Source organism: Aythya fuligula, chromosome 1 (genome assembly GCF_009819795.1).
Source record: "Aythya fuligula isolate bAytFul2 chromosome 1, bAytFul2.pri, whole genome shotgun sequence".
In the NCBI taxonomy this organism is placed as follows: Eukaryota; Metazoa; Chordata; class Aves; order Anseriformes; family Anatidae; genus Aythya; species Aythya fuligula.
Window position 1 is genome coordinate 56999696 of NC_045559.1, and position 27938 is coordinate 57027633.

The following is a 27938-nucleotide window of genomic DNA, read 5'->3' on the forward strand; positions in this document are numbered from 1 at the left end:
AGCACAGAGATCCCAGCTGGGGGTGGCAGCCTCCCCTCCCCAAAACACTCCCCTCTTTTTGTAACTGGGGGATTGCAGAGATTCAGCAGCTCAGGGGGGATGGCAAGGAGTTAAGTTCAGTCCCCCCCAGCAGCAGGGACCGAGGGAAGCGTGTCCCACATCCCAAGCACGGGTTCAGCTCCCAGGCACAGGGGCAGCGCTTGCTTTAGGAGGGATTTCAGGTTTTGCACATGCCTGCTGCTGAGGAAGCATTTCTATTGTGCGGAGGGGTGGGACGGTGACTAAGAGCCCTTCATAACCCTGGCCTGGCTTTGCACTGCCTCCCTCTTCTCTGGGTTGAAGGCTAACTAGATATAAACTAGGTTTCATTACGCTGTAAATCATGATAGCGATGTCACAGAAAAAGAAATCTCCACAGTAGTTTCCACGAGGCACATACAAATTCAGGTAGCACAAGCATTTTCAATTCAAATGCTTCTGCTCTGCCCTCACCAGGACAACTCTCCCCAGGGACAAGCTCTGCTATAGCCCTGCCCGTGACTGATAGCAGAAGAGCAAACACCGTGCTACCCCCCTTCCAGGTGTTCAGCCAGATGGTTACCTGAAAATAAAAAGCAAACAGTATGCTAAACTCCACCATCTTTTTCCAAAACACTTGCAAGCTCTGCACCTGATTTCGCACTCGTCCTGTGAGAGGCAGCTTGTTTGAAGGGCTGACATTCCTGGAATGGTTTGGAAGCGTGCAGGTTGTTATCCGTGGCACCGGCTGCACGGATTAAAAATAGCAGCTGGTAACACCATGCAACACTTCTGTCCAGCTCTCCAAAAACAGAAGTGACAGGTAAGGTGAGAGAAGATGAGAAAAGTGCAGCAGGTACAACACAGGATTTCACATCTTATTTCATTAGGAAGGCCAAATCCTAGTGCAAATACTAGGAACCACCTGAATGCTGCAAGGCGCTGCCCACTGAATCCAAGGAGGACATCACCTCAAACGCCCCCTCTATAAAGGGGCTTCCACTAAAGCCATGAGACTCAACAGGCTCCTAAGCTGCTGCCCTGTTAAGCTGTGGATAAATTACCGCACCAACAGGGCCGGTAACTGGTAGGTATTAAATGAGTTGAGCCCCTTGTTTAGACCGCTAAAAGCACACAGCTACACTGCCTCGATGCGGTGCTGAGAAAATAAACTTCCAGCACCAAACACCTGACTTCTGGCTTCAGGGTAGCAACAAAAGCAAGCCATGCAAAGAAGGACGAGCTATGCAAATAGCAATTTAACTCTGTTAAGCAAGTGAGCACACCAGCTCTCCCAACGAGGACACTGCAAAACCGTAGAAAAGACCTCACCTGGCATTTGACAGCCCGCTGGACTGAACAGCAGCCGTGCCAGGATGGCGCTGGGTCCCCAAATCTCATCCCACCCCTCAATAATGACTTCTCAGGCTAGCCTTCAGCTCATCATTTAGTCTGCTTTCCTGAGCTTTTCCATCTATAAAATGGGAATAATCACATTTAATTTCCTTGCAGAGCTGTTATTAGGGTAAATTAGCTAATGTTTGTACACTGCTTTGAAAAATGTAGGAGTGCTCTCTCTCTCCTCTCTCACTCTCTCTATATAAATATATGATGTCCTATTATCATAACCATCTGTGCCAGTGGGAAATTTTAATTGCTGAGCTAGCTCTTGGGAAAGACCTACCATTCTATAATATATAGGTCAGAGGACTTGGTGAACTGTGAAGGTAACGATAACACGTTTCAACGGGGAATGCGATGAGACATGAGGTAATGCTAAATTTGATGCTAACAGGAAAGTGTTTACTAAAAATCTAGAAGAAAAGAGAAATCTTGGTGTCCCTTCCATATGAACTGAGTACTAAGGAAGGTGCTTTCAATCTCTGTTCAGGAAAACAAACTTATTTTCAATTAAGAAACATGAGAAAACAGTGACCTGCATTTCAAAATGCAAAGGACGGCATATCCTAAAGGCTAACCTGGAAGAACTACATGTGAAAGTAATTCCACTGCTAGAGAGAAACAAGTGGGTCAAAATAAATGGCTCCTCTGGTTCTTGGCATGAAGCGAGCTTATTCCTTAAATGAGAAAAGAAATGAGAGAGGAAACAGAGAAGTTATGAAGTCTGAATATACGCTGGAGGTAAAATATTATAAGGCATGAAGTTAAGGGGACAAAGAGTAAGGTTTTGATTTGCTTTGAGCTTGAAAGAGTAATGGGAAACAAGTATATGTTTTTATAAATATAACCAAGGAAAACACAGAGGAGAGAATGGGTCTATTGTTGAACGAGGCAGGGGATCACATAACAAGAATCCAGACGGATGAAGCACTCAGTAGTCATTTCTCTGCGTGTTCTGTACAAAGCACACAGAAGTAATTAGGCAGGAGATAAAATTCATGATCTAGATAAGCCTGGAAAAAAATGAAGAAGAAAAGAATGGGAAGGTATATCCATTTAATCAATGTGCCAAAATCTTTCTATAGCAAACATCCACTGAAATCAATGGACTTAAACACGGGATAAATTTAGCCTGCATTTTATAACTCAGTAAGACCAAATGACACGCACAGAAGGGATCTAAAGAAACCAAATATACACAGAGACCATAAAACTGCTGTTGAGCAGTCTTGTAGCTCATATGGAACTAGCAAGACACCAGGAGTCTGGAGAAAAACAGTTGGTGGCAGAGAGGTACAACATCGGGATGCGGCAAGATGTAGAGTTAGGAAATTCCAATCAACTGTTTTATTAGAAGAAATAAAGCACACAACATAAAGCAGCATGACGAGAAAAAAGAGGTGCGATAAAGAATGATTCTGCCCAAAGAAACCTCGATGCCTCCCAGACATGTCTTGGAGGGAGGGAATTCTAGAGTAATTAAACAGCCTTTTCTGTAGGATTACAAACCTGCATGAAAGAGTATGATTTCAAGAACAGCCCCACCAAAACAGAGAAAATGGGCAAGTCCTAGGTCATAGCACACTCATCTCCCTGGTATGAATCTGGAAAGCAGTCACTGGCCACCACAGATTAGCTCAGCAGAGCTGGAAGCCAAGGCTGGGCCAGCCTTGGACCCATTCCCTACACAGCGTGAACTAATGCTCTTAGGAAAGGTGCTAACTTAGCACGCAGGGATAATGACCTTCTCGGCTTGTCTTGGAAAGCAAAGCTGCACGGCGTGCCCCTGCACCCTACCGCTCACAACAGGGGAGGGCAGTAAATAGATCACTGCTGGACTGAGGAGCCGCTTGTGAGGACTGATTTGGATGAACTCAAAAGCAAATTCAGGCACCGACTCTGTTGGAAATCAGCGTCACTAATGGGAACGTGCCCTAAGAGTTTCACTCATCTACACGAGCCAAAGAGCACTATCTCCCGTCAGTGTGCCCACTGTGATCTTAAAAAACACATATATCAAAAACATGGGTAAACAAGCCATTTGGCACTTTTGAAAAAATGAACACAGTTTTTACAATATTTTACTTCAAAATGTTGCCTGTTTATATTGTTGGTAGAAGAAGAAATTATTACAATAACCACAACCTCTCTGCAGAACCACAGCATCTCCCACTGCTGTGACGTTACAAATGCTGTGTCACTGTTTTGTTTTTTTGCAAAAACATCTTAAAGACCAGAAGTAGCACTTAAATTTCTTGATCACAACTACAAAAGGCACCGATCTGCATCTGATCACAGGAAAAGGGCTGATATGCATCTGCTCCAGTCCTCCACTTAGGGCTTAATAAGAAAACATATTTGGCTTTGAAGAGTGCCGAGGATGTTACCAGGCACAGCCAGTGCAGCGTGAGAGCGCAAGAGAGCCCGGCCAAGCCTGCTGCCACAGCTGTAGATCAAAAGGCCCATGGCACGGCGATTTCTGCTTCTTGGAAGAGAAGCTGTGAGTTCCTATTGTGTTTTCAGTGGCAGCTTACCTTGTCGAGACAAGAATGGGAGAACAAGTTTATTCAGGCTCACCCAGCCTGTCTGGAGTTCACGGCCCTCATGAAAATAGCTTTTTTTATTTCCCCTTCCTCTCACTGCTCAGAGGTGACGGGCATTTGCAGACAGAAGGCGGAGGGGATGGATTTCCAGGATATCTGCTTTTAACCCAGCTTTCGGCTTGTGTCCCTCCCTGTAACTGCATATGGCACTTACAGCGTGAAGGCAGCACTGCCATGAAGGTTTCTTGCCGTGTCAGTGCGAGCTGATGCATGAAACACCAGGTACGCGCCTTTCTGAGCGGCGCTCCCAGCCTTCATTTCTCAGTGACAGGTTCACCACCTAGAAGGTAAACACTGCTTCAAGGGCTTGTCGTCCCCAGTCTGCCTGTGCCAGGATTCACCACTTTTTGGCTGCCAACATGATTCTTGCTGCCCGCCCACCAGGCAGAGACCAGCCTCCCCACAGCGCCCGAGCCTTGGCGGCTCCCCTCCAGCAGGACACAGCTGGGGCTGCTCAGGAAGCCTTGCAGAAAGGCGATTTCCAACTGCTGCACCAGCAACTTGGAGGATAAGCCTGCTGCCAGGTGGCTTAGGCAGAGATTATGACAAGCTGTGTGGCTCCCCGTGTTTCTTTTTAGCTGCTTTTCTCTCTTCTTGATGAGCCTCCTGCAGTTCCTCTTCCATCTCCAGAAGCAAAGGTTGAGCGTCCTTCCTGGAAAGCCAGGCTTGGAGGTGATGCCAGGTGTTGCACTAGGTGACACTGGCATTGCCACAGGCTTCCCCTTGGAAGTTACTAAGAAGTCACTGAGCAATGCTGCCAAAAGCCCAGTCCTTTGGTGGCACTAAGGTTCAACACTGGCTGTCCTACCACAAATGTCACCAAAGGAGCCTCAGGCTGAGGGCACCATTTGCCTTTACCCTCCCCATGGGCCTTGACTTGGTCTTTGTCAAGGCTTAGGGACACCAGAAGTTTTTGTAGGTCACTAAGCTCAAAAAGCAGAGTGCTAAGAGGAAGGGTAAGTCTTTGGAAACATGGTTTTAAGAACTTTGGGCCTCTGAGAGGGCGTATCTTTCACTGACATCACATGGACTTACTCAAGATGGTTACTATAGATTTCCCCTGACATCCTCTTAGCCAGTTGAACAGTATGAAGTAACCTGGCGAATGATGCAAAGCTGGCAACGACTTACAAAGCACAGGATTAAGTAGAAGAGACTAAAACACAAATCTAGGCAGTTTGTATCTCCTCCACTAGCACTATGGTAGTGATTTGCTTCGTTCCTTAACCTCACATGCAAGTAGGATGTTAATACATATTAAAAGTTTCAACCTGACTGGTACAGCCATGCTCAGCAGATCCAGCTTACTTGATTAAGTTTTGTGACATCCATTAGGAAAGAACTTTTGTGGCTAATCTCTTGTCCCCAGCACAACACGAGCATCAACCCAACTGGAGTATGAGACAGAACAGCTATTGAGAGAAAACGGAGGCAACTTGGCCATTAGAAGCCAACCTGCAGAAGCAAAAAGCTGCAAAATGCTACAGACAGATTTCATGCCATCCCATGGTGGTAGAACCAACAGCATCCAAAAAAGCAAGCTATTTGCAGCATCAGTGACACGAACTTGGAAATTAAAATACCAGAATATCAGTGCATCCACTTGGTTAGCCTGCCCATATGGCCAAGGCAATTATCTCCACTCATTTCACTTCTCACTGGAAAAAGGACAGATTTGGGAAGAAGGATGGAAAAATACTGCTTGCAAAAAGAGCAACGCTTTTTCACAATCTCTTAAAACATTTAAGTACATATTATCTTGAAAGGATATAAAACAGTATGATCATAGGCCATGCTAAACTGTGCCATCTCATAATAGAAAATCACCACCGCACAGAACCTGTACAGGGCAGATCAATCGCCCAGTGGGGTACCAGAGACATCAGAGTGTTCTGGGGCACCGCGGCACAGCGGGCACAGGCTGCTGCAGCAATTTCACAGAACTTCAGAGATTTAAAAAAATATATATAAATATGCGACTAAATGCTCCCTTTCCTGTTGCTGTTTGTGTATTGTTAAAGGGACGACCGCATTTTAGAGCACTTTACAGGTCACCTTTAAGAATTCACCATTTATTCCCACGCTTGGTTTCTATTTCCTAACCATCATTTAATGCTTGATAGGATTGTACTGTGCAGCCTGGTGTTCCCAAATTTCCTTAGCATCAGGTTATGAACAACAGCAAGATCGGCTACCCCTAATTCTCCACATCTCCCACTTTTTAAAGGCAGAGAAATCAAACTATAGGGAAAATAGCAAGGGAGAGATGGCTGTTTAAGCTTACTCAAAGTAAACATCGACTTCCAGCAGATGTCTACCCTACGGACATCACAGCAAGCACCAGAGCCCACCAGCAGCACGACAGTCCCTAATTAGTAACAAATGGAAATGAGAATGTATGGAATGGTGCTGCCTGTGCCTGTGCACAATAATTAGTAACACGCTACATCATGTGTGGTATGTGACACTGTCACTCCAGCAAACTCCCCTTCGGTGAGACAGAAGCAAAGTTAGACCAAACAAAACGTGGAGTTTTAGTTTAAGCAGTTTATTTGGAGGATGCATCGTGGTGATAATCTAAGAACACTGAAGCTGGATGTAATGTCTGAGGTGAAAACCTCAAATCAGTCCTGCTACTGCAAACAGCTTCTCTGGCTTAAATGAAACCTCACGGTCCAAATTTAGAAGTAAAACAGAAATCTCATGAAGAAGCCACTCCCTGGGAGAGTCTGGGAGTGCTGCTTTGGACATTGTTATGAAGATATCAAGTACAGATGCAGGCAGAAGGCCGTGTTACAGCATGCCTTTGAGAAACGACAGCAGAAGGGACACTGCTAAGGGTGTGTTAGGAGAGACAGCTGCTGCTACCGCTGCCAGACAAAGTCACAGCAGTGCTCCTCTTACTGCAAAGCAGTGGGGAACACTTCTACATCCCATCTCCACTGACTGAAACTTTTAAGGTTGTTTTTGCCTCCACTATTTAAACGTTGAAGGAAAAGACTGGCGTCGGGAAGCCAATTTGCTCTCAGAAATGCCTCCATTTGCGAACCCACCCTTGCTATTTTTCCTGCAGCATACGCATGGGTAAAAATAGGCAAATGGCCTCGATAGCTGGTGAAGCGCTCAAACGCTGAGCAGACTTGCTGCAATCTTCCTGGGCACTGCGCAAAGCGGATCCTCCCCTCCAGACACCCGTGACAGGAGCGGGAGGACGGCCATGCAGCAGGTACTTCGGAGTCTAACTATGCTCCTCTAGGGTGACTGCACTATAAATGGGTGGAAGGGTTTTCCCTTCTTGTCCTGTTTCAGTCTCAAAATCCACCTAGCCCTTGGTTTACTGATGAGGACAAGGGAGGAGTGAAGGTGGCTTCATTCACAGGGAGGACAGCCCCCAGTCTGCCCTCACACACTACAACTGCAGCTGCAGAGACTTGTAGCTGGCCCAGCATCACCATAACAAAAAACACAGGACTATGAGACTTGAGATACAGCCACTGCTTGAGGAGGAGTGAGACAGAAGGGGAAACTTTGCTTTCCAGCCTTGCTGAGGCACACTCCCATTGAGCTCTGCCAGTGCTGGGTCATAGACAGGGGGGACTGAAAGAAGGCTTCAGAGCCCCCTCCATGAATTCAGCAAGTGCTGTTGCACAGGTGCATCATTTGCTCTTTCCTGCTTCCTTTTCTTGCAGATCACAAACTCAGCAGACATTTATGATAACTAAAGAAGCAATTACAGACAGCCCACTGAAACACTGCAATGACAGAATTACTCCAGATTTGTGGCACAGCCTAACTACTTGCTCATGATTGTATTTGCTACCAGCCTGACTCTGTTCCTGTTGAATCCATAAGGGAGCACAGCCTGCAAGGTGATGGGGCAGCACTGTGCCTCGGGCACCATCGACACCTTGCAAGCTGTGGAGGCAGATGCTGAGACAGGCTTTCAAGTATGGGCAATGCAAACTTAGCCAGATTTGTGCAAGTAACCACTGCAGATTCCTTTGAGGCGTGCATATCAACAGCTGGCCATACTGAAAACATGATCTGTGACATTTGCTTCCTGCATTTTGAGGGGATTTTGGAAGCTATGTGTTACCCTGTTCATGAGGAACAAAAACTCAAACTGAACTCGGCCAGTCAATCAGTCCTTTTAATTTTCCATAATGCTTCTGGTTAGATGCAATTTCTTTTCCTTAAGCATGTGCACTTCCAGCTGCTCTGCCTCACAGCAGACTGCAAGCAATCAAATACAAATGCAGACATTTAAATCTCAGGCAAATTCAGATCTATAGGATGCAAAGACGCAGACCCTTATACAGACATATGCACTTTACAGCAACGTACATGATACCCTAGAAGAGAAAAATCTTTTGGGGGTTTCACTTGTTTGTTCGTTGCTTCAGAAACAGGCACTGATCCTGATACCCAAGTGGCATTTTCTCAAAAGGAACAAAGTTATTCCTGGGTCTATATCTTTTTTCTTAATACATGTCTTTGCTGGAAACGTTAATAGGGATTCCAGGGATTCAGTGCATGCATGGAGGAACAGAACGGTCAATGTCCCCTATTCCCATAGCATAGCAACTGGTACTTCAATGGTGATCTGTCCTTCTTTGCCACTTTAACTATTTCCACCTCTCTGGAAACTGTTCAAGTATGTGCAACACAGCAGACAATGCACAAACCTTTCCCCAATTTCCACTGAGTTTGCACGCTTGCTTTGCAGAAGTCAGAAAACATTTTTGGCTTTATACTATTTTTACTTGAGGTCCTACAGAACAACATAAATCCCTCCTTCCTTTTCTGGAGGAGCCAACAGCGCTCGTTAAGCCTTCGAGTTCCCTCTGCTGCCATAAAAAGGTGCCGAGTTTCTGAATGCAATCAGCTGCTGTGCAAAGGCTCTGCTGTGGTCTTGGAAAGAAATCAGCACTCGTGTACCTCCCTGGCAGATCCTCCCAGGGCTGCTAAGCTGAGGCAGGAACCAGCAGTAGTGGTGAAGGTCACCTCTGAGCAGAAAGGTTTCCAGAGACCTTCTGCTTTGGCTTCAGCTCTTCGGAAACCGCCAGGCTTCGTAACTGATCGGCTGCAGAGTGCAAGGACTGAAAGGAGCAGTCTGTCTCTGCAGGGAAGATCAAGGAGTCAAAGCACTTAAGGCTTCACTTCCTACTCCACTTCCAAGATACTCTCCTTGAAGAAATGAAAGCTGGGCATCCTGCTAACAAAGACAGAAACAAGACACCAACTGGGACATCTCAGCTGGGCAGAGAGAAATCTCCAGCCACAGAGCTGCCTGAAATTGGGCAGCGCTTACAGACACATCAGCCTCCCGAGGCAGACTCCCAGCTAAGAGAAGTGCAGCAAACAGACCCCAGCTACACACACGGAACAAGGTTTCTACCTGGCAGGGACTACAGCTGGAGCAGGGCGTCGAGCCAGGCTGGGCATGCCAGGAGATGTGGCATTTCCATATGCGAAGGCAGTATCCACCCCTGCTTTACATCCCTTTTAGGCCGAGGCACAGCTGCACCAAGTCCAGCGAGCACAGTCTGGGATTTCCCATCCCTTCCAGCTTCCCAAGAGCCAGGGAAAGCAGCTCTCCAAGTCAGGCAGTTGATGCTACGCTCAAATGTAAGGCACCAAATTTACTGCTGCTGTAACTGGCTCCAGCTGCACCTACCTGAGGGTGCTCTCTTGCCTTAATAGCGAGGAGACTGCAAACCACAACATCCCCAGCCTAAAATACGTGCACAAGATTCGTTTGTGTGTGCTCGAGGGAGCTGGTTCTTCCCAACATTACGTTTACACATGTAAAACAGAGGCAAATTCCCAACTAGTGACAGCTTATCCAGCACCTGCAGGCACCAAGGCTGCCTGAACTGACTGCGTTGGAGAATCACACGCGCTCACCACAAGAAGGCGACCTGATGGCAACAGGCTAGGGTGTACTTGCTAGATCTGGACAGCATCCCCCTTTCGGCAGCCTTCACAAGCGGGTGGCATGCCAAAGCTGTGGCATAATAAGCACTAACGTCTCGTGTCATTCGGTCATTTTGTGGTAGCTGGAGCGTGTGCGCGCGGAGGGCGGCTCCATTAAATGCAGCACTCGAGACGTAAAGGACCGGTGCCGCTGAAAATTGTCTGAGGAGGGAAGCGCTACATGAAAGCTCAAATATAAAAAGATGTTTTCCTTCAACAAGAACGCTCCCGTAATAGAAACCACCGTAAAACACTGCGATTAGCAGAAGGATGTATGTATGTTTTCTAGGTCAGCTCTCAATAACTCGAGGAGGCACCGGGTCACAGACTCATTTGGGGTTTTTGTTTCATTTAAAACAACAAACAAACAAAAACCAACCACCAACACACAGCTATCTGCACTTGACTGGAACTTTTCCATTCTTAAACCACTAGAAGATCTGCCTGGCAATATACTTGACCCAAATGGAACCAAAGTAGCTTAGCTTTTCCTCACAACAACAATATGCATAAGGAAGATCGTCGCAGCATGTCCTCATCGGATATGAGGAAGCAGAAGTTTAAGGAAAAGGTTTACAGCAAGACTAGAGGCCATGAAACCAAATTCTGATTTCATTACAAACAGCTCAGTTTTTAAGCTTGGACCTGCAGCTCCAAATCCACGGACTGGATGAGGGAGAAATCAGCAAGTATTTCCATGCTCCTCTGTAATTTGAACCCACTGAGACATATCTCAGGGCATAAATCACACAGCTCTATAAATAACATAAACTACGATTTTGTACTCTTTGGAAGAAAGCTGACGCCAAACTCATGTGGCAAATACAAGAGAAAATAAGCATGGCTTGTGGCCCAAGCATGCCAGAAGCTCTCTCTTGCTCCACAGGAGGGAACTCCACCACGAGTTGGCCATACCCTTTGGGGCTCAGGGCTACAGGTAGCCTATAATACACTAAACGTCTGTCTGCATGTAGCATCTTCAGGCAACGAGGTAAATGTTTATTAACAGAAAGTGCCACTAGCAAGGTTCCCAAGAGCTCCCATGAAAAGGTGAGCTCCACTCTCACTAAATTACCTGAGGGAATCTTCCCAGCAAGTCCGTGTGATGTGAACCCAGGACTGGGACATCTCTGACTGCCTCTCTGTGCTACAGAAAAGGAAAAGAAGTGTCCTACTTTTATATGCACACTGTCACTTCTGTGAACTGAAGTATGACCTCTCTCTGGCACAATCTTTTTAAAACGAGGCTGCTACATACATGTGAAAAAGCAAGTAACCAGCTACCAGCAAAGACTTAGTTTTGTATAAACAAATCATCCACTGCGGCAAAGAGACCAGATAAACACAGTTTTGAAAGTGCGTGGTTATGAAATGATTCAGTGCATCATTTTGGCTCTTTTGAAACCAATGAGAAGATAAAACTGAACAATTCTTTGTTTCATAATAGGAAAGAAAGAAAGCCTCTTGTAGCAGACAATTGTCACTTAAAATCTCTTCAGAAACATACTGTTCAGTTTCAAAGTGGGGACAAAGGTGCATTTTAAAGCACTTTACAAAATGTATTCCCTCCTATTCTATATCCCCACGCTTGGTAATATCTAGCAAAGAAAGCGGGACACATCTCGGAGCCCACTGATCCAAAACTAGCACAAGCTCTGCCTGTCCAAGACACCAGGATCCTTAGGGGTGCTTTTCAACCACTGTTTGGAGCCTGAGCTGCAGTTCCTATCAGCTTCCATCTTCCGTATGTTACACGAGCATGACTGGTGAGTGAGTTTCCAAGAAACATGAATGAGCACACGAAGGCCGTTTCTCAAAATCCTTGCAAAATGGGAAGTTGCACAAAGGACGGCCACTGATAACTGCATCTCCGCGAGTGTTATGAAAACACAACAAGATCCAGGGGAGATGATACCATTTTCTCCCACGGAGGGGAAGGCTGGTGGTGATCTGAAGCTTCATCGGGCATCAGAGAAGTGACACGGGCGTTTGTTAAATGACACAAAGAGGGGAGAAAATGTTCATCAACGCAACCGAAATGCCAAGTCCTTGAATCAGTGCAAATACTTGAAGTTTGCAGGAATGCCCCTAACACGGGCCCTAGGAAGCAGAGCATTGACAGGCCTCTAACACACCGCTACCCCGTGAATGGAATGAAGAAACCAACATTTTCCCATCGTTTTCAATTAACGAGACACATTTTTATTTTTCTGCAGATGGTAGCGATGGCACAGGGTAAGGACATCAGCCCCCTTGCAGTAGGAAGGTTAAGCTCCAATGCCCTGCGCTCACTTCTAACAGAAATCGTTCATTGCGCTAAATTCCAAGAAAGCCACAATGAATTGTGCTAGGGTTTCAGTAAACGCACTAGTTACACCATTAGAGCCCATTATTTTCCCTCTAAGACATTGCACTGCTACATTATTGATGCAACAGTCCAGCGTAATGAAGCGGTGCTCGGCGTTCCTCCCGCTGAACGCTGAGCTCGCTGCGCTGTAGCACTGGTGCCAGATTTAGGGAGTTGTTTTCTTTTCCAGTAGGTCAAAAATTCCAGAAACAACATAAAAACAGCTGCGCAGAAGTTAAACACCTGTCCTTAATCAAACGCAAATGCTTTGGTTTCTATTTGATATAGCGCAAAATTGCAGCTATTTCTAAATACTCCGCTTCTGCGGTGAGTATTTTTACATCATCTGGACAGGCTATTTTCAGAAAGACATTCTAGAGAGATTAAACCAGAAGGCAGTAAATTAGCAAGCTGCTTACGTAGATACTTAACTTCCTTGATGTTAAGGAAAAAAAAAAAAAAAAACCAACTATATCTAGACAGTTGCCAACAGCCTCTAGTAGTGCAGAGAGAGCACACGTGAAAGCCAGGGAAGTTTTGCCTGTGCCCAAACTGAAGAAGAAAGCCTACAGCAGTTATCAGACATGAGATGCCCAGAACGGTAGGTCACTCAGCTTTGCAGCTCGTATTCATGGAACTATTGAAATGAATGAAGTTTTTTTTGTGTGAGCGGTACTTCAGGAAGAAGACTGTGTTTTCAGAGCGCCTGGTCATGCCCAGTCATCAGTGAGAGGTTTTACAGCCATAGAGGAAGGTCAGGGACGCCTGCGTGTGTTGTGCAATGCCTGGGAAGGCTGCTGAAGTGAAGCTTGGGCTAAAGCATCAAATAGTACTTCCCCTGCAATACAAGAGAATATTAATATAATCTTTAGAAATAGTTTCCTTCGCTTGCATAATTCCAGTAAACTGTTTCCCAGTCGCTTCCTGTGGCATTCAGCTTCACAAAGCCCCAATATGCTGCTGAAAGGAGAGAGCTCATTATAATTATTTTAAATTTACTCTCTTTCAGTTTCATTTAATCTTCTCGCATCTTGGCTCTCTGCAAAAAAAAAAGAAATTAAGCAGCTGATCTGCTTCTGCCTTGCCACTCGCTCTGGCACGGTTCAATCACAGCTTCTCCTGGGTGCCTTCTTGCTGGACCCAATAATGCTGCTCCGCCGGCTATCACCGTACCGAAATATTCCCCCTGGGCCTCCAGGGTTCCATTATCTCTCCTGCTGTTTGCTCGAGTCTTTTTCTTTCTGGAAATGAGGCTACTGAAACTGAACTAATTACTCCGGGCTCGGAGGATGCTTTATGCAGGTGCTGAATTGTTCTCATTTTTCCTTGTGCCACACACAGCCAATACTCCTGTGTTTACTTAAACACCTACAACTATTGCGGCACGTCAGCGCAACACCAGCAGCATTACAAACCTTTGCTGGGAACGACATCAGAACCCATCCCCTGCTCCTCAAGCCACGGGCAACACCAGAAATAAAATACAAAGCCCTCATTTTCTGAGCTCCTCATCCCTTCAATGCCATCTTTCCCCCCAAAATGGATGTTTTCCCAGGGTCTTACCCAACTCAGAGCCTACCCAGATCAAAGAAAGGCGTAAAACTCAAAGCCTAGACCCCAGCGTGCCAGCAGCACTTCTCATACCAGTCAAGGGACGCCTCGTCCCGCTGCCGGCAGCACGCAACACGCGTTGCACAAGGTGCCTGGGGCCTTGCAGCTCCTCTCAGTGGCACAGCTTCGCAGCCAGTTTCGCAGTCTGGGTGTGTTTGCAGCGCTTGCATGAGAAGAAGCTATTCCAGTTACGCTCCAAGGAGTCTCAAAGCATAGCCCTAGGTTGGGAAATCAGAGCCCTCTCATCTCCAGGTGACAGAGGCGTGGGCAGCGGTGGCAGGGCCCCTTCCAGAGGAGCTGCCTGCTATCGCTGCGCCTCCCCAGGTTATCTGTGATAGTGGCCGACACCTGAGCATCCAGGGCCGGCCCCAAATCTTAGAAAACGCTTTGTGACTCACCAGCTCCTGCATCACCCAGGCCAGATCTGTAATTAAAGGTGTTTCTGTAGGACTACACCCTCCCATCTGATAACCCCGGAGTCTCTGGGGAACCGTGCTCCCAGCCAGCTCCTGGCTGTGTGTCGAGCCCTTCTCTCCCCTGGTCAGCCGAGAGGAGCAGAGCCAGCAGACATCAGCACTCCCATCTGCTCTGGTGGTTTGATCGGGCTCATCTCCACAGGTCTCCTTACAAAACCCACAGATTATCCCATGCACACACAGTTTCTGTGTGCTGAAGGGAGGTGACAGCCTATGTCCTTCCTGAAAATCAATCTGACTAGCTGTATGCTGAAGGGATAAGCTTTGGTGAGGGTATTTTCTCTTGTTTAATTTAATCTTGCCATAGAGCCTTCAGCCACCAAAGGTGACTGCTGATGTGTGACAGCCTCACTGACTTAGCCACGTGGGCTCCCAGCTTTTGGCTGTGAGACCTTTGCTACACAAGTTCACCATCTTTCGCATTAGACAGGTGTTGATCTCACTCCCAAATTTAAACTTGTAAAACATTTGAAATTACTCCTGCTTCTAGTAACTGTGGCTCACCAGACATGTTCCTTTAAGATGGAAAGCAAGGCACAAGGCATCACAGGCTCTGATACAGGCAGGAATCTTTCATTATAAATACTTTGTGCATTGCTGGCCTCTCTTCCTGCATTCACTCTGCTTGCAAGGCTTGCACTATTGAAAGCGATTTGATGCACAGATCAGTTGTTTGTGAGCTCAGAGGTATAATGAAGAAGTAGTTAACAGGTAAAGCACAACACCAAAGCACCAGCAGGTCCCTGCTACTGAGGGTCAAGTTATTTAGTTGTGTGTTTTTTGTTTTGTTTTGTTTTTTTTATTTTTCCCCTACGTTAAGGGAACTGCGTATTTTGAAATCCCTCCTCCTTACTGAGAGCATGCCAGATAATTAAACTGAAGCTCTTAGTCTTAAAATCTAATTTAGTTTTGAAAACATACGCTGCTGCACTATTTTTAGGATTTTTCCTATGTGGGCCAACAGAAATAGGCTAGCCAGTTAGCCCGATGGGTTATAGGCTGTTCCTAGCGGAGTTCACTTCACAGCCTTCAAGCTGAACACAGCGAATCAGTAAAACAATGGGAAAAAAATCTTTTCAAGTTAAGAATAAATATCTAAAGTGAGATACTGATGCATCGCCAGAGCTCACCCTGGTGTTGGACAGGCATTGATGGGAGTCCTGCCCAGGTGAGAGCTGGGTCCAGCACAACCTTTGGAATATCTTCCATCATATATCGCTCCATACCAAACGTGCCCTCGAGAAGTGACATAACAGCAGCGATAAAAGGATAACTAATTTGAAGTATTGAGTCTTGTCACTGAATCTAGCCCTAGCATTTTTGTTCAGCAAAATAACCTACCTACCCACACTTACAAGGAAGGATTCAGTGAAACTAATTTCTGCAAATACACTGGCCTGCAAAAAAAGGAAAAAAAAAATGTTCCTGTATTACAAAAGTCGTCTTAGTGTCCTCCACAAAGCGCATCTCAGTGGTAATCCAAGGAGAGGGGCTTACAAGTTCCCATTTGAGTTCCCCATCAGGAAACCCCACCCTTCCCTTACTCGAGGCTCCTTGTTCACTCCCCACTGCCTGACAAAATAACGTGGCTGCGTGGTGGCTCTTTCCCTTTCTCCCTTCAGCATCAGGTCCCGCTGTCAGGCCTGAGAGCAGTGCAGATAAAGGCCACGTCCCACCCTTGGCTCTGCAGCCCTGACACTCTCCACGCAGCCAAACACAATATTTTAGCAAAGGCACTGCAGCCCAGCAGTGTTTATCCAAGACTACCACGGGGCCAGTGAAACTGCAAAACCCCGTGGGGATGCAAAGCTTCCTCCGATTATTTGACAGCCTCGAACTCAAATGCGTTCGCCATACCTCTGCTGCGGCCCCAGCCCCACTCACTTCCCTCACCTGGGAGCAGTATTTCACAGCAGTGCAATTTAAAAGCAGGGTGGTTTTTTTTTTTTTTTTATTAATTTTCAAGCCTCGGATTCTCGCAGGCCCAGGTGCTACCCCACAGCACTCGAGGACAGAAATCCGGTCCTTGACGAGGCCCCTTCTGTAATCTTCTTGGGAGTTCCTGCTCTCCTGCTCACTCATGAGCCCATCCCCAGGCCTTTCCAGCTGCCTGAAGCCAGCATGCTGCTCACACGAGCGAGATCGGTGTACATAAGGGCTGGGGAGCAGGCTGTGAATTTGCTGACCCAGAGGTACTACCTGGCCCTCCCAGCTCAGCTGCAACGCCTCCACGGGCTCCTATCTCCTGGCGAGCATCCCGCCTCCCACACATCCTGCAGCTCAGATCCCTCCCCAAACTTTTGCTTTCAGCTGCCGTACAACACCAGGGGGGAAAAAAATAAAGCTTCTGTCAGTCTCCCATGCTTCTACATCTGGGGATCTTTCAAAACCCACCTTGTTTACTGTCAATGTTCATTACTGCCTTAAGCACAAAGGTAAGAAGAACTCAGTCATGAAGTGTTAAGTCAGTGAAGCTCCCACCAAGCAAATATTTTAGGTCAGCCAACAACAGCCAGCCACGTACTGCTATACAGATCTACACCAGGTCTGAGTGAGAGCCACCAGGATCAGAATCTGGCCCCAAAACTTTGACCAAGTAGGACACCATTTACCACGGTGCTTTCGCACCAACTCAACCAACTCTTCAAGTCCTTCCTCCCTGCCTGCTTGTGCGACTCAGTTCATCGGGACACAGCCACCTGCCCTGAGGCCAGTTCAGATGAGTGCTGTAATTCTCTTCCTGTTCCTTAATACCAGTCCAGCATGATTTAACCCTAAATCAACTGCCCTACAAGTAAAGGGCCCAGAGAAGCCCAGCTGAGGACTGTCAGTGTCCCAAGCACCTTCTCAGCCCCCAGGCTGGTTTGTACTTCATGTGGGATGCAAAGAGCCCTCTTACAGCACCCTATTATAAGACTCCTGGATTGTTTCCAGGAACAATTACATCTGATAAAGGGTACTGCTTGTTATGAACCATGTGGGAATCAAGAGAGAGAAGAGAATACCATCGAGATGATGGAGGCCGAGAAAACCGTCACATCTCCTGTTTCTTCAAGCTCAATTCTGACCTCAGGCAAGAAAAGAGGAAGACCACATGAACCCATCAGGAGCTACGTGTATTCATCTGAGGGCATTTGCCCCAACGTTAACTTCTCCTTGCATTCATTTTTCTAAGTTAGGAAACCTCTCCAGCTAAGCCAGCAAAAACCAATAATAAGCCACGCTGTGCAATTTCTGCACCACCCAAACCTCCACGGTAAGGGACTGTGATGATTCAAAAGCATCAGCTCAGTATAACGGGTTAAATTAAATAAAATAATCAAGACAAGTCTCCGCAGCCCTAGCGAGGTACCAGTGCAAGCGCCTGCAGCCCATCCCCTCTGCTCAGCTGATAAGCGCCCACAACAGCTCCTTGCTCTTGAACTGCTCCAAGAAACACATTCCTCACTCCTGCTACAGAAATGAGACCACAGCTACTTTCTCGTTGATTCATTTCACTTGAGCAGTAGCCTTCTCGCTCCTGTTCTTACAGAAGAGAGATTTAGCTCCACGGAAAGCAAAATGAGTGACTGGCCACCAGATTATATCTCTTCACAGCCCGCGCCAGCAGGATTGCTGCATTACCTTCTGGGAAAAATGGGGAAGCTTATGCATTGACAGCCAAACGTGGCCACGCTGAGCCTGCTGATGGAAACTCTTTGTTGTAGGTAATCCCTGAAAGCAAGCACAGATCGAGAGCCGCATCTGAGCCTTCCACTGGCACTTTTCTCTGTAACATCTGTGTGTTTTGTTTTTTTTTCAGACTGCCCAACTGAACACCTCTGACAAAGTAGCTCCAGGTTAAGCTGATTGTGCAAGCTGCAGGGTAATTTTGACTCTATCTGTAAGTCTTTTAACATCTTGAAACATCTTGTGCACTTATCAGGTGCACAGCGATTGTAACCACAGATTGACACAGATGTGGGGCAGTACCTTGCTCTCAGTTAGGAAGAAAACAAGAGCAAAGGAAGAAAAACGTCCCTACTTGCTCCTCATGCCCTGGTGAAGCCTCCTGCACCCAGGACATAGGAAAGCACCCTGCAGACAGACCCACGGGGGGGAAGAGCTGGGGCAGAGGGACTGATAGGACAGCACCGATGCCTGGATGCGATAGCCAGCACAGCCCAGCCCAGGAGACAGAGCAGGAGAGGCAGCATAAAAATCTTGAAACCGAGAGGGCAGTGGGAAAGTGGCCAGGCACTGATGCAAGCTGCAGAGATAGGGGAGTTTCAGAAGGAGCCAACACTGAAAAATCTGCCCACATGCCACGCAAACAGCAGCAGCGCTGCTGCTCTTCATCCCCAAAGTGAAAGAGCACGTCCTGGCTATAAGCACAACCTACTCACCCCCTCCTTGCCTTTTCTCTTTTATCCTCTCCTAGAGAAATGACACAGCGATTTTGGGTAGAAATACTGGTTTCAGTGCACCATCTGAAAGGATCCCCCTGCTGCTTCCAACCCCCTGCATTTTTCTGCTGCACTTCGGCCAGAGGAAATGACTCCCAGCAGAGGAATTAATTCTTGGCACCCACACGCTTTGGGAAACAGCTCTCTTTGCTTCTGGCATGATCCAACAGAGCAGCTTCCCCCTTTCACACCATCGCTGGGAGTAAGGTGGGGGAAGACCGTAAAGCTTCCCTCTGGCTTAGGAGAAAAGAGAATGAGGTCCCCTTCCAGGACGAGGGAGAAAAGGCTGAGGCTGTAAATGGCCCCAGCTGGTACCCACCAGGATATTTACTGTGGACATTGCATGAGATTTCAGACATCACCTGGCTGGAAACACACCACACAAAGGCTGACACACGAAGCATAGTCTGTCTGTGAATGAAAAATGACGTGGTGACTTTCACCTAAAGTACTTCTGAACTGGCCAGATGGCATTCACAGCCGAATTAGGACAACTTTGTCCTGTTCCCCAACACTCACTCACCTGCACTTCGTGTCAGTGGCTCACAGGGAGGAAGGACAAGGTGCTACCGTTCAGCAATAATGCCAGGAAACCAACACACCACTAAAATGACACTGTTATTCCCCTAACGTGCTTCTTGTATACACAATCGTATTTCCCAATCACAATTTCAAAGTCTCATTTACATCAGAAGCCAGGCAATATAGCTGCAACCCGAAAACTCCCTAGTGTGGCCGTAGCTGTAAGTGCTACCAAGGTACTTTCCAACCCGATAAAGGGAATAATTATACCGCAATACATCATCTTTACGCTTAGCACTAGGGTGTTTCTGGCACAACCATTTCTGAATTTATTTTTGTTTAAGTTGCGCTCATTACTGAAACAAATTATATGAATAAAAATGTCCTGAGGGAAACAAACCTTAATCAGCCACTCACTCAACCAGCAGCCTCCCGCTGGGTCTCCTCCTCCCAGTCCCACCCTCGCTCCTTCCGCAGAGGCTGTGCAAGTTCACACGGGAGGTTAGCGGGTGAGAGAACCGAGCAGGAATACATCTCATCTGCTGCACTGCTGCCCAAGTCAGCATCTGGGCAAGGGGCTCGAGTGCCAAGAAGCACATGGGGAAAATGTAATGGCAAAGACCTGTAAGTCTAACCTATAGGCACATGCATGAAACTTCAAATTGCATTCCAATTTTCTTTTTTCTAGAAAAAAAAGGATGTTCTTGAAACTGCAGTTAAAAAAGCCCAGGAGAAAGGCATTAAATTCCATTTTATACCCGAATATTCCTCTATCATCCCAGCTGAAATAAGTTTTAGATTGATTTTTACATTGCCCGTAAAGCCATGATAGCATCTTGAATGGTTCAATTACAGCAGAAAGGAGACAAGTAACGAACAGACACAGCACTCTCTCCAGCAAATGAGGGGAATGGTCCCAATACACCCAACGCACGCAGGTGTACATGCATGTATCACAACTTAAAAGCGTTAGCTGGCTTGGTTAAGCTGTGCCAATACCTTGGTCTCTCTCATTTGCTTGGAGTCCCTCTACTTTGCCTGGATGAGGAGAAGAGGCTGAGGTTAATCTGAGGTTAGCTGACACGTGTTTGCCAAGCCTGACCTAATCCCTGGGTTCTTCCGAGTTGTTGCGACTTTCTATCTAAATAATATTAAGAACAGGACGAAACCACACGGACACGGTTGGCTTCCAAGCGCCTATTTTTAGCGGCTGCACACAAACAGAGCAGGGCTGAGTTACACACACTGGCTGCCCCACAAAATCCCGCTCCCCAGCTCCCAAGGGACCTGCATTCCCCGTGCCCCATCCGCTGACGTCGAGCGGATGACTTTGAGCGACTGACCGGCCCTCCAAGCGTTCCCCGTGGAAGTGGAACATTTTCTTATTCCTGCTATTTCTGCTGGATCTGAGGCACGGGGAAACTTCCCTGCCACCTCACAGCAGCTCTTCGATCCGGCCTAGAAGCAGGGGTTTGATGAGCAATAAAGAAACAAAAATAATATAGCTTAAACCACAGAGGTGCAGTTTTTTTACTGCCTGTTATTGAGTATACAATATTCCGCTCCCACTATTTCAAGGAAAATAACGCTCCACGCGATTGCTGTGGGATGTAAATGCGTGCTCCACTGTTCAGACGGAGCTCGTAATTGAAACATTTGAGCGCCAACGAAATCCCAAGCGTAAAGTTTCTAATTTTCATTCAACCATGACATTAAAATTCTGGTTGTGCAGGGAAAAAAAAAAAAAAAATACTACCTCGGAGTGCTTTTGAGGTCTATTCCTTGTGATATAGTAACTGGCATAAAACTCACCCGAGATGCCAGCAACCGCTCACGTACTCCGGCACTGGTTCCTGATGCTGTCGCCTCCTTCACTTTTGTCAGCCCTACTCCCCTACCACAGAGGAGGGTTATAAAGGAGACACAAACCAATGCCTGCAAGATGCTAACGAGTGCCATTGCCTTCATCCAGGCACCTTTGGCCCTGTCCAAGAAACGACCAGGGTTTGTGCAGGCTGATGCACCCAGCTGAAGAACACCCTCGTCTGAAGGCGCACCACCGTCATTTATAGGAAGAAGAGGGTTATCTTGCACTGCTGATCTTACTCAGCAGCTTCCAAGATGACTGGGTATGACACGAGGCTAAAAAACCTCAGCTGTAACCACTAAGTGCTCTGCACAGCTGACGGGGAAGCCCTGAAAGAATGATTTGTGCCTCCCGGATCCTCAGACCATCCGCCCCAACACCCACGCTCACAACCTGGATCAGAGCAGCCCCGGATTACTTCACACTCAGGCTCATGAGCCTCCCATACTTGCATCCTCACAGGTTGCCAGTTTCACCGTCCATATGGAATTTAAGGTGTTGAACTCAACCCAGAAAAGTTTTCAAGGGTTGATGTTTGCCTGCCAAAGAGACAACACCACCTGTCCCCTATCAAAATTGGGAGCAAAACAGGTATTTCTAGGGGGTCTCCTTTTGCCCTGTTTTGCTCACCCCCAATACCATATGGGCCACGGTACCTCCAGAAAAGCCCTAATCAGTGGTTCTCCTCCGCGTCTGATGGACCAAACCAACCCATTCTCATGTCTGCGTGCCCACTTGGTACCCAATTTACCAAACCCCCAGAGCACCAAGACCTGCCTCCCCTCCCAGAGCAGTCCAAAAAGGCATAAGGAGAAAACAACTTGATGTGCAGCAGGCTTATCACGGTGCTTCGAGCTTTGAAAACAGAGGAAGGATGAACTTGTGGTTATGCCACTACACAGAGATGCGGCTTCCAGCACTTTGAGCAACCTACCACAGGTTTCCCAAGGAGTTCTGAGCAGGTCAAATAATCTCTCCCATCAGACCTCCCCACTTTTTTAAGTGCCTGGGAAGGAAACACTCGCAACCAACCATCGAGCACTCAGACATCAAAATGGTGAGGGCTAAATAAACAGATGTGTATCTCCCTGCTGAAGAAACAGCCCGGTGCTTTTAATGCCTTGCAACGTTTGGTCTAGCTGCCGTGGAAGTGTTTAAGAGCATGCAGCACTCCTTTGGATTAAATCTAAATAAACATAAACAGCAATAAAAAAATGGTTTTCCTTACAAGAAGGCCCGCGTCTTGCTTGCACCTGTAACTCTGAATATACGTAACAGGATGTCAAGCTACTTCTTGCATGATGCCAAAAAGCAAAACATGACAGGCATTTGCATAGGAAACAGAACGGCACAGGGAGAGAGGCAAAACAAAATGGACAACTTGCTAGGGCCTGATTCGAACATCTTTGAGAAATGCCACTTGCTCCAGCCAGGACTGAGATTTGTGTCAGGTAAAGCTACAGCAAAATGGAGACAAAAAAAAACTCTGAATCATGCCCCTGGAGGGGAGATAAATGAGAGTCAGAACGAAGTTCGTTTAAATCCACCAAGCTGCTACAGAGGGGGCTACGGATCTGCAAAACAAAATGAAAGGCTCACCAGGAGCCTGCACTGCCAGTGCTGCAGTGTCAGGAAGGCAACGCAGTGCCACCTGAAACCGACAGGCACAGCACCAGCACTCGAGGGAAAGCAACGCTGGCCCTCCTGGGGTAGAGATGCCTGCAAACAGCGCACGGATCCTGCAACGCATGCCTCTGGCAGCATACACGTCTCCAAGGGAGGTTCGGCAGAGCATCCAGGGAGGACATCCTCCCAAACCCTGAGGAACGTAACGGAGCCACATCTGTTTACACCAGGGGGGAGGCTTCGCCCCTTTCTGCTTGCCATCCTCCTGTGGGTCTCTCAGGGGAGAGAGGACAGCAGCAAATTAGCTGCAAGGCAGCGGCTGTGCCTCTAACACCTCACCAGGGTTAATCTGTAGCCCCGATCTAGACTTCCAGTTATCCTTGTTCCCCCGGTTTCCTCTTCTCCAGCATTTGCATCTCAGCGTGACAGGTATTTCGTATGTCAGCTTATGTGCCTGTGCACGCCGCTAGGTAGGAGAGGAGCACCCGGCTTTAACTACGGCTGGGACTCCAGCCACGGCTCCCCGAGATGCGCTACCAGCTCGGGCCATTTCCCCTTTCCTCACCAAACCGAGGGAGCCGAAACCCGAAACACGTCAACTTCGGGATCCTGCTCCCTCGAATGGCAACTCAGTAAAAAAAAAAAAAAATATATATATATATTGGACTCGTTGTTTGCAAAGCAGCGAAAAGAAAACTGAAAAATCCCCAGGAAGTTGATGCATCGCGGCGTTGCATCTGTGTCGAGCCCTGGGTAAACAAGCAGCAACATGAATGAAATCTGTCCAGAAAGACTGCATTTCAGCGCCAACCACGCAACCCCTGGCCAAACCACTGCGTCTGGAACAAAGTTTGATCTCGCTCGCCAGCGCCCAGCTGCGCTCCTGCCATTCAGCGGTGTGGGGGGGGGGACCCAAAGCTCTGCGGGGTGGATGCCCCCCGACAAACCCCACTCGGGCAGCCCCCCGGGGATGCGCACCCACCCACCAGGGGGTGGGTTGAAAGAAGAAAGGGAAGGATCAGGAGCGACCCCCGGAGCTGCAGCCCCCGTGGGGACACCCCTCGCTGTCGGGGGGTCCCCGGCCGAGCCGGGGGGCGCAGGGGGGACCCTGGGGGGCTGCTCCTCGCCCCGGGGCCGGGCACTCACCGCTGGCGTTTTTGCCGCAGATGAGGTGCTGGTAGGGCTGCAGCAAGCCCCACAGCTCGGGGTCGTTGTTGACCGTCTGCTCCAGCGCCTCGAGGGTGAAGCGCGGCCCCTCGGCGCCCTCCTTCTCCTTCTCCTTGTCCTTCTCCTTCTCCTTGTCGGCCGGGGGGCGGCCGGGGGGCGGCAGGGGGGCGGCGGGGTGTCCGGCCAGCACCCTGGCGTGGATGTCTCGGAAGAGGCTCTCGGTGCCGGCCGTGAGGTAGATGGCGGCGTGCTCGTGGATGCGCAGGGCCACGCGGCTGTCCACCATCCAGCGGTAGAACTTGCCCACGGAGAAGGCGAGCCCGCAGCGGGCCGACTTGCCCCGGCTGAAGCGGTCGCCGCCGCTGCCGCTCATGTTGTAGAGGGACAGGGCGCCCAGCGCCGCCGCCGTGCAGCGGGCGGCCAGCGTCCAGCCCAGCACGATCTCCATGGCGCTGCGCACCTCGTGCTTGGTGCACTTGGCGAAGCGGAGGCTCAGGCGCTGCGCCTCCCGGGCGATGCGCACCAGCGCCCGGCTCACCAGCGTGGACAGCCGCGCCGCCGCATCCCGGTTGCCGGCACCGACGACGCCGGCGACACTGCTACCGACACCGGTGACACTACTGCCGACACCGGCACCGCCCGGCGGCCGCGGCTCCCGGCGGGGCGGCGGCGGCAGCAGCAGCGCCTCCACCTCCTCCAGGCTCCAGGGGACCTCCTCGAGGTCGGGCAGGAGCCGGGCGCACTGCTGCCCCGCGCAGTCCAGCACCTCCGAGTCTTCCGCTAGGACGGTGTTGACGGTGTCGAAGCTGTTGTGGCGACTGTGCATGGAGCCAGCTAGGGGCGGCCAGCAGCTGCCTCCATAGGGGTACGTGGGGTGCGAATCCGAGCAGCACAGCGACAAGTTGGACGAGCGCACCGAGTCCGCCGCGCCACCATAGCCGGAGTCCAGCGTCAGGTCTTCCAGCGTCCTCACCGCCGTCTTACCCCTCCGGGCCATCGCCGCACTTCATGCTGCACCCAAGGCGCCCGGGCACGGAGCGGATGAGAAGCTGGGGACGGGGAGGGGGCAGCCCCGCTGGGCCGAGCCGTGCTGAGCCCTGCCGAGCTGAACCGAGCCGAGCCGAGCCGTGCAGCCCCGCTCCCCTTGGCCGTGCACCGCCGGAGCCGCCCGCTGCCTGCAGCCTGCAGCCCGCTGCCGGCCCCGCTCCCGGCCCGGCTCCTGCACTGCGCCGCGCCGCCGGCCCCACACCGCAGCGCGGCGCGAGGTGGGCGGGGACATGCAAATGTTCCCCGAGCGTCGCGGCCAATGAGGCGCGCGGAGGAGGGGGGTATGCAAAATACTCAGAGCCCTTCGGCCAATAGGGACGCGCCGCCCGCGGCGAGGCTCCGCCCCCGGGCGCTGCGCGGCGCTGGGCGCGCACCGGCGGCGGGGCACGGCCCCGGGGGGGGGCAGCGGGCAGGGAACGGGGAGCGCCGGGGGGTGAGGGAGGGCGAGAAGAGCCCTTAGGAAAGCCTAAAATTGGGAAATCTGCACGTTTCCGAGCCTGGAAATGAGGAAATTGTGAAATTAACAAATCTCGACATGACAAAATGGTGAAGTTCCAAAAATCTGGAAAGCAGAAAACCTCGATGTGTTCCAATCTTGATGTTTTCTGCTCTTGAAATTACAAAAAGAGCAAAAATCTCGCTATTTTCTTGCTTTGAAACAGCAAAATCTTGCAATTTTCAAACCTCGACATTTTCAAACCTCAACGCTACCAAGCCTTGAAATTACAAAACCTGGAAGTTAACCCTCATCAAGGCTTTGGGGAAGTAAGATCTCTTTTAGGATTACTGTTGTGTTTCCTGCGCGCTTTCGGGTTCCCCGTGCGATGCGCAGACCACCTCTCCCCAGCTAACATACCCCAACCCTACATCGCCTGCCTCAGCGTTATTAGGAGCTGCCTGGCTGACAGCCCAGGCAACAGGCTGGGAGGGTGCGTACTGCATTCAGTGTTGACAAAACGCTGTACCCTTTTAAGCATAAAACACCGGCAGAAATCCCATCCCTTCAAGTATAAGAGCCCAGCAAACACGTTATCGTGCCAGCAGAGCCAGCCAAAATTCCCCAGCAGACGAGGCACGGCGTGCCGGAGCGGTGCCCGGCCCCATGGAGCGTAGCCTGGCGTGCCTTCAACATAAACTTCCTACAGGAAAGGCACAAATGCAGCTATAGGTAGGCTAATTTGTCGGGCGGGCTGGGGAAAGCTACGGCACGGCCCAAAACACTGAGGGGTTGCCTTCCCCAGCGGGTCAAGTGCTGTCGGAAACCGGTTTGGGAGCGTAAGCTCGGTGGTTCCACCAGACACGCTGCAAAAAGCTGATTTTTTTATGGGAATACACGGGCATCGTAAGCTCAGCGGTGGTCACAGAAGGTAGCAGGGCTCAGGACAGGAGCAGCCCCAATGACAGCGGCTGGCAGCCTGCAAAGAAGATGCTCAGGGACCATCAAACTGGGGAGCGTGCCTTGAGAGCACAATCATGGGGATTTTGTGGCTGTCCAGACCAACATCTCGCAGCAGAGCCCTCTGCTGTCCTCAGCCCTTCAGTGCGGAGCCTGCTCGGCTTCCAGGCTGCTCAGGGAAATCCTCCAGCTCTGGGTTTGGTGGGAGAATGGGTGCATCTCCAGGCCCAAACACCTCGTGTTGGGTGTTTTTCTGACAAATGCCACCCACCTGACCTTGTCCCTACGCTTCCAGGAAGCACCGTGGCTCTGCGCTGACCGCAGGCAACAGTAGGTGAAAATTAGGGGAATCCCAAGTTTGGGGGAGTTTTGTAGCAGATGGTGGGTTGTGCTTCACGGCGTGCACCCAGGAAGGGTGGGCTGAACAAATGAGGGGGGCGACTTGTTCACCACCCTTGTAAAAGGGTTGATGTTGACCTTTGAGGCACCATTTTTAGGCCATGTCATTACCCACACATCTAGACAAATAGGACAAGTGAGAAGAGGGCAGCTGTCTCAGGCTGCGTACAGACTCGGGCATTTATGGCACTGACTCAGAGTCAGCGTGTACTTCAAAAGATCTCCTGGCTACTAACTACAGAGAGTTTTTCTTTTCTTTTTAATGTGGAAAGCAAGATATTGGGCCTTACTAGAGATGTTGTTGTTGCAGCGAGATCCCTATCACCTCCCAAGTCATGCCACCAGCTTGGAAAAAGTCGCGACGCCCGGACACACCAAGCGCGTGTCAGCGCCAGGCTGGTTCGTGCTTTCCTAAGGAGCAGAAAGACCTGACTCATTTCTTCGGGACGACTAATTACCTTCTCACTGCACGCTCAGATCAGTGCAGGGCAGCTGTTCTGGATCTCCAGCTATCTTTGGGTGCCTGGAGGTCCTTGCCTTCCCTAGGTGCGGCCTGCTTGGCTGCTGCAGCCCGGAGCGAGCTTCAGCATGGTTTGGAAGGACATCTGACAGCGCTCCCGAGACAGGGTGACTTTGTTCTGGAAACTGCCCTGGGAGAAGATGGGATCAAACGGTTTGGAGGGAAACACGCCTCCGTGACAAGAGCAGTGCCCCATGGGGTCAACAGCCCTCAGCTTTCATCCCAAAAACGCACCACACCTCCCCTGCCCTGGGCAGGCGGGCAGGTGTCTGCAGCCGTACCCTACTGTGCGAGCCAGCTGGGGTCATTTGCCTACCAGACAAAAACATCCACTGAAGAAAACAGAGTCCCTTTATATGTCACATGCTCGGGGAGGGGGGACGGCAATTTTCAGCTAGTTGGAGACCTGGACATTAGTTATCCTGACAGAGCTGGGGATTCAGACAGGAGCTGATTAAGCACCCTCAGAGGATGATAAGTGCCAGCCAAAGCTCTGAAAGAGGTAAATTGAAACACA

The 27938-nt window shown here is 49.4% G+C and overlaps 1 protein-coding gene across 2 annotated transcripts in view; it reads right to left on the reverse strand.

Moving 5' to 3' along the window:
- BTBD11 (BTB domain containing 11) overlaps positions 1 to 25099 on the reverse strand; it is a 163436-nt gene extending 138337 nt beyond the window's left edge. For both annotated transcript variants that reach the window (XM_032207422.1, XM_032207421.1), the window contains exon 1: positions 24039 to 25099. In XM_032207422.1, the coding sequence (XP_032063313.1) occupies positions 24039 to 25056 (1018 nt within the window). In that variant the 5' untranslated portion in view covers positions 25057 to 25099. The remainder of the gene's footprint in view (positions 1 to 24038) is intronic.
- Between the last annotated feature and the right edge of the window lie 2839 nt (positions 25100 to 27938).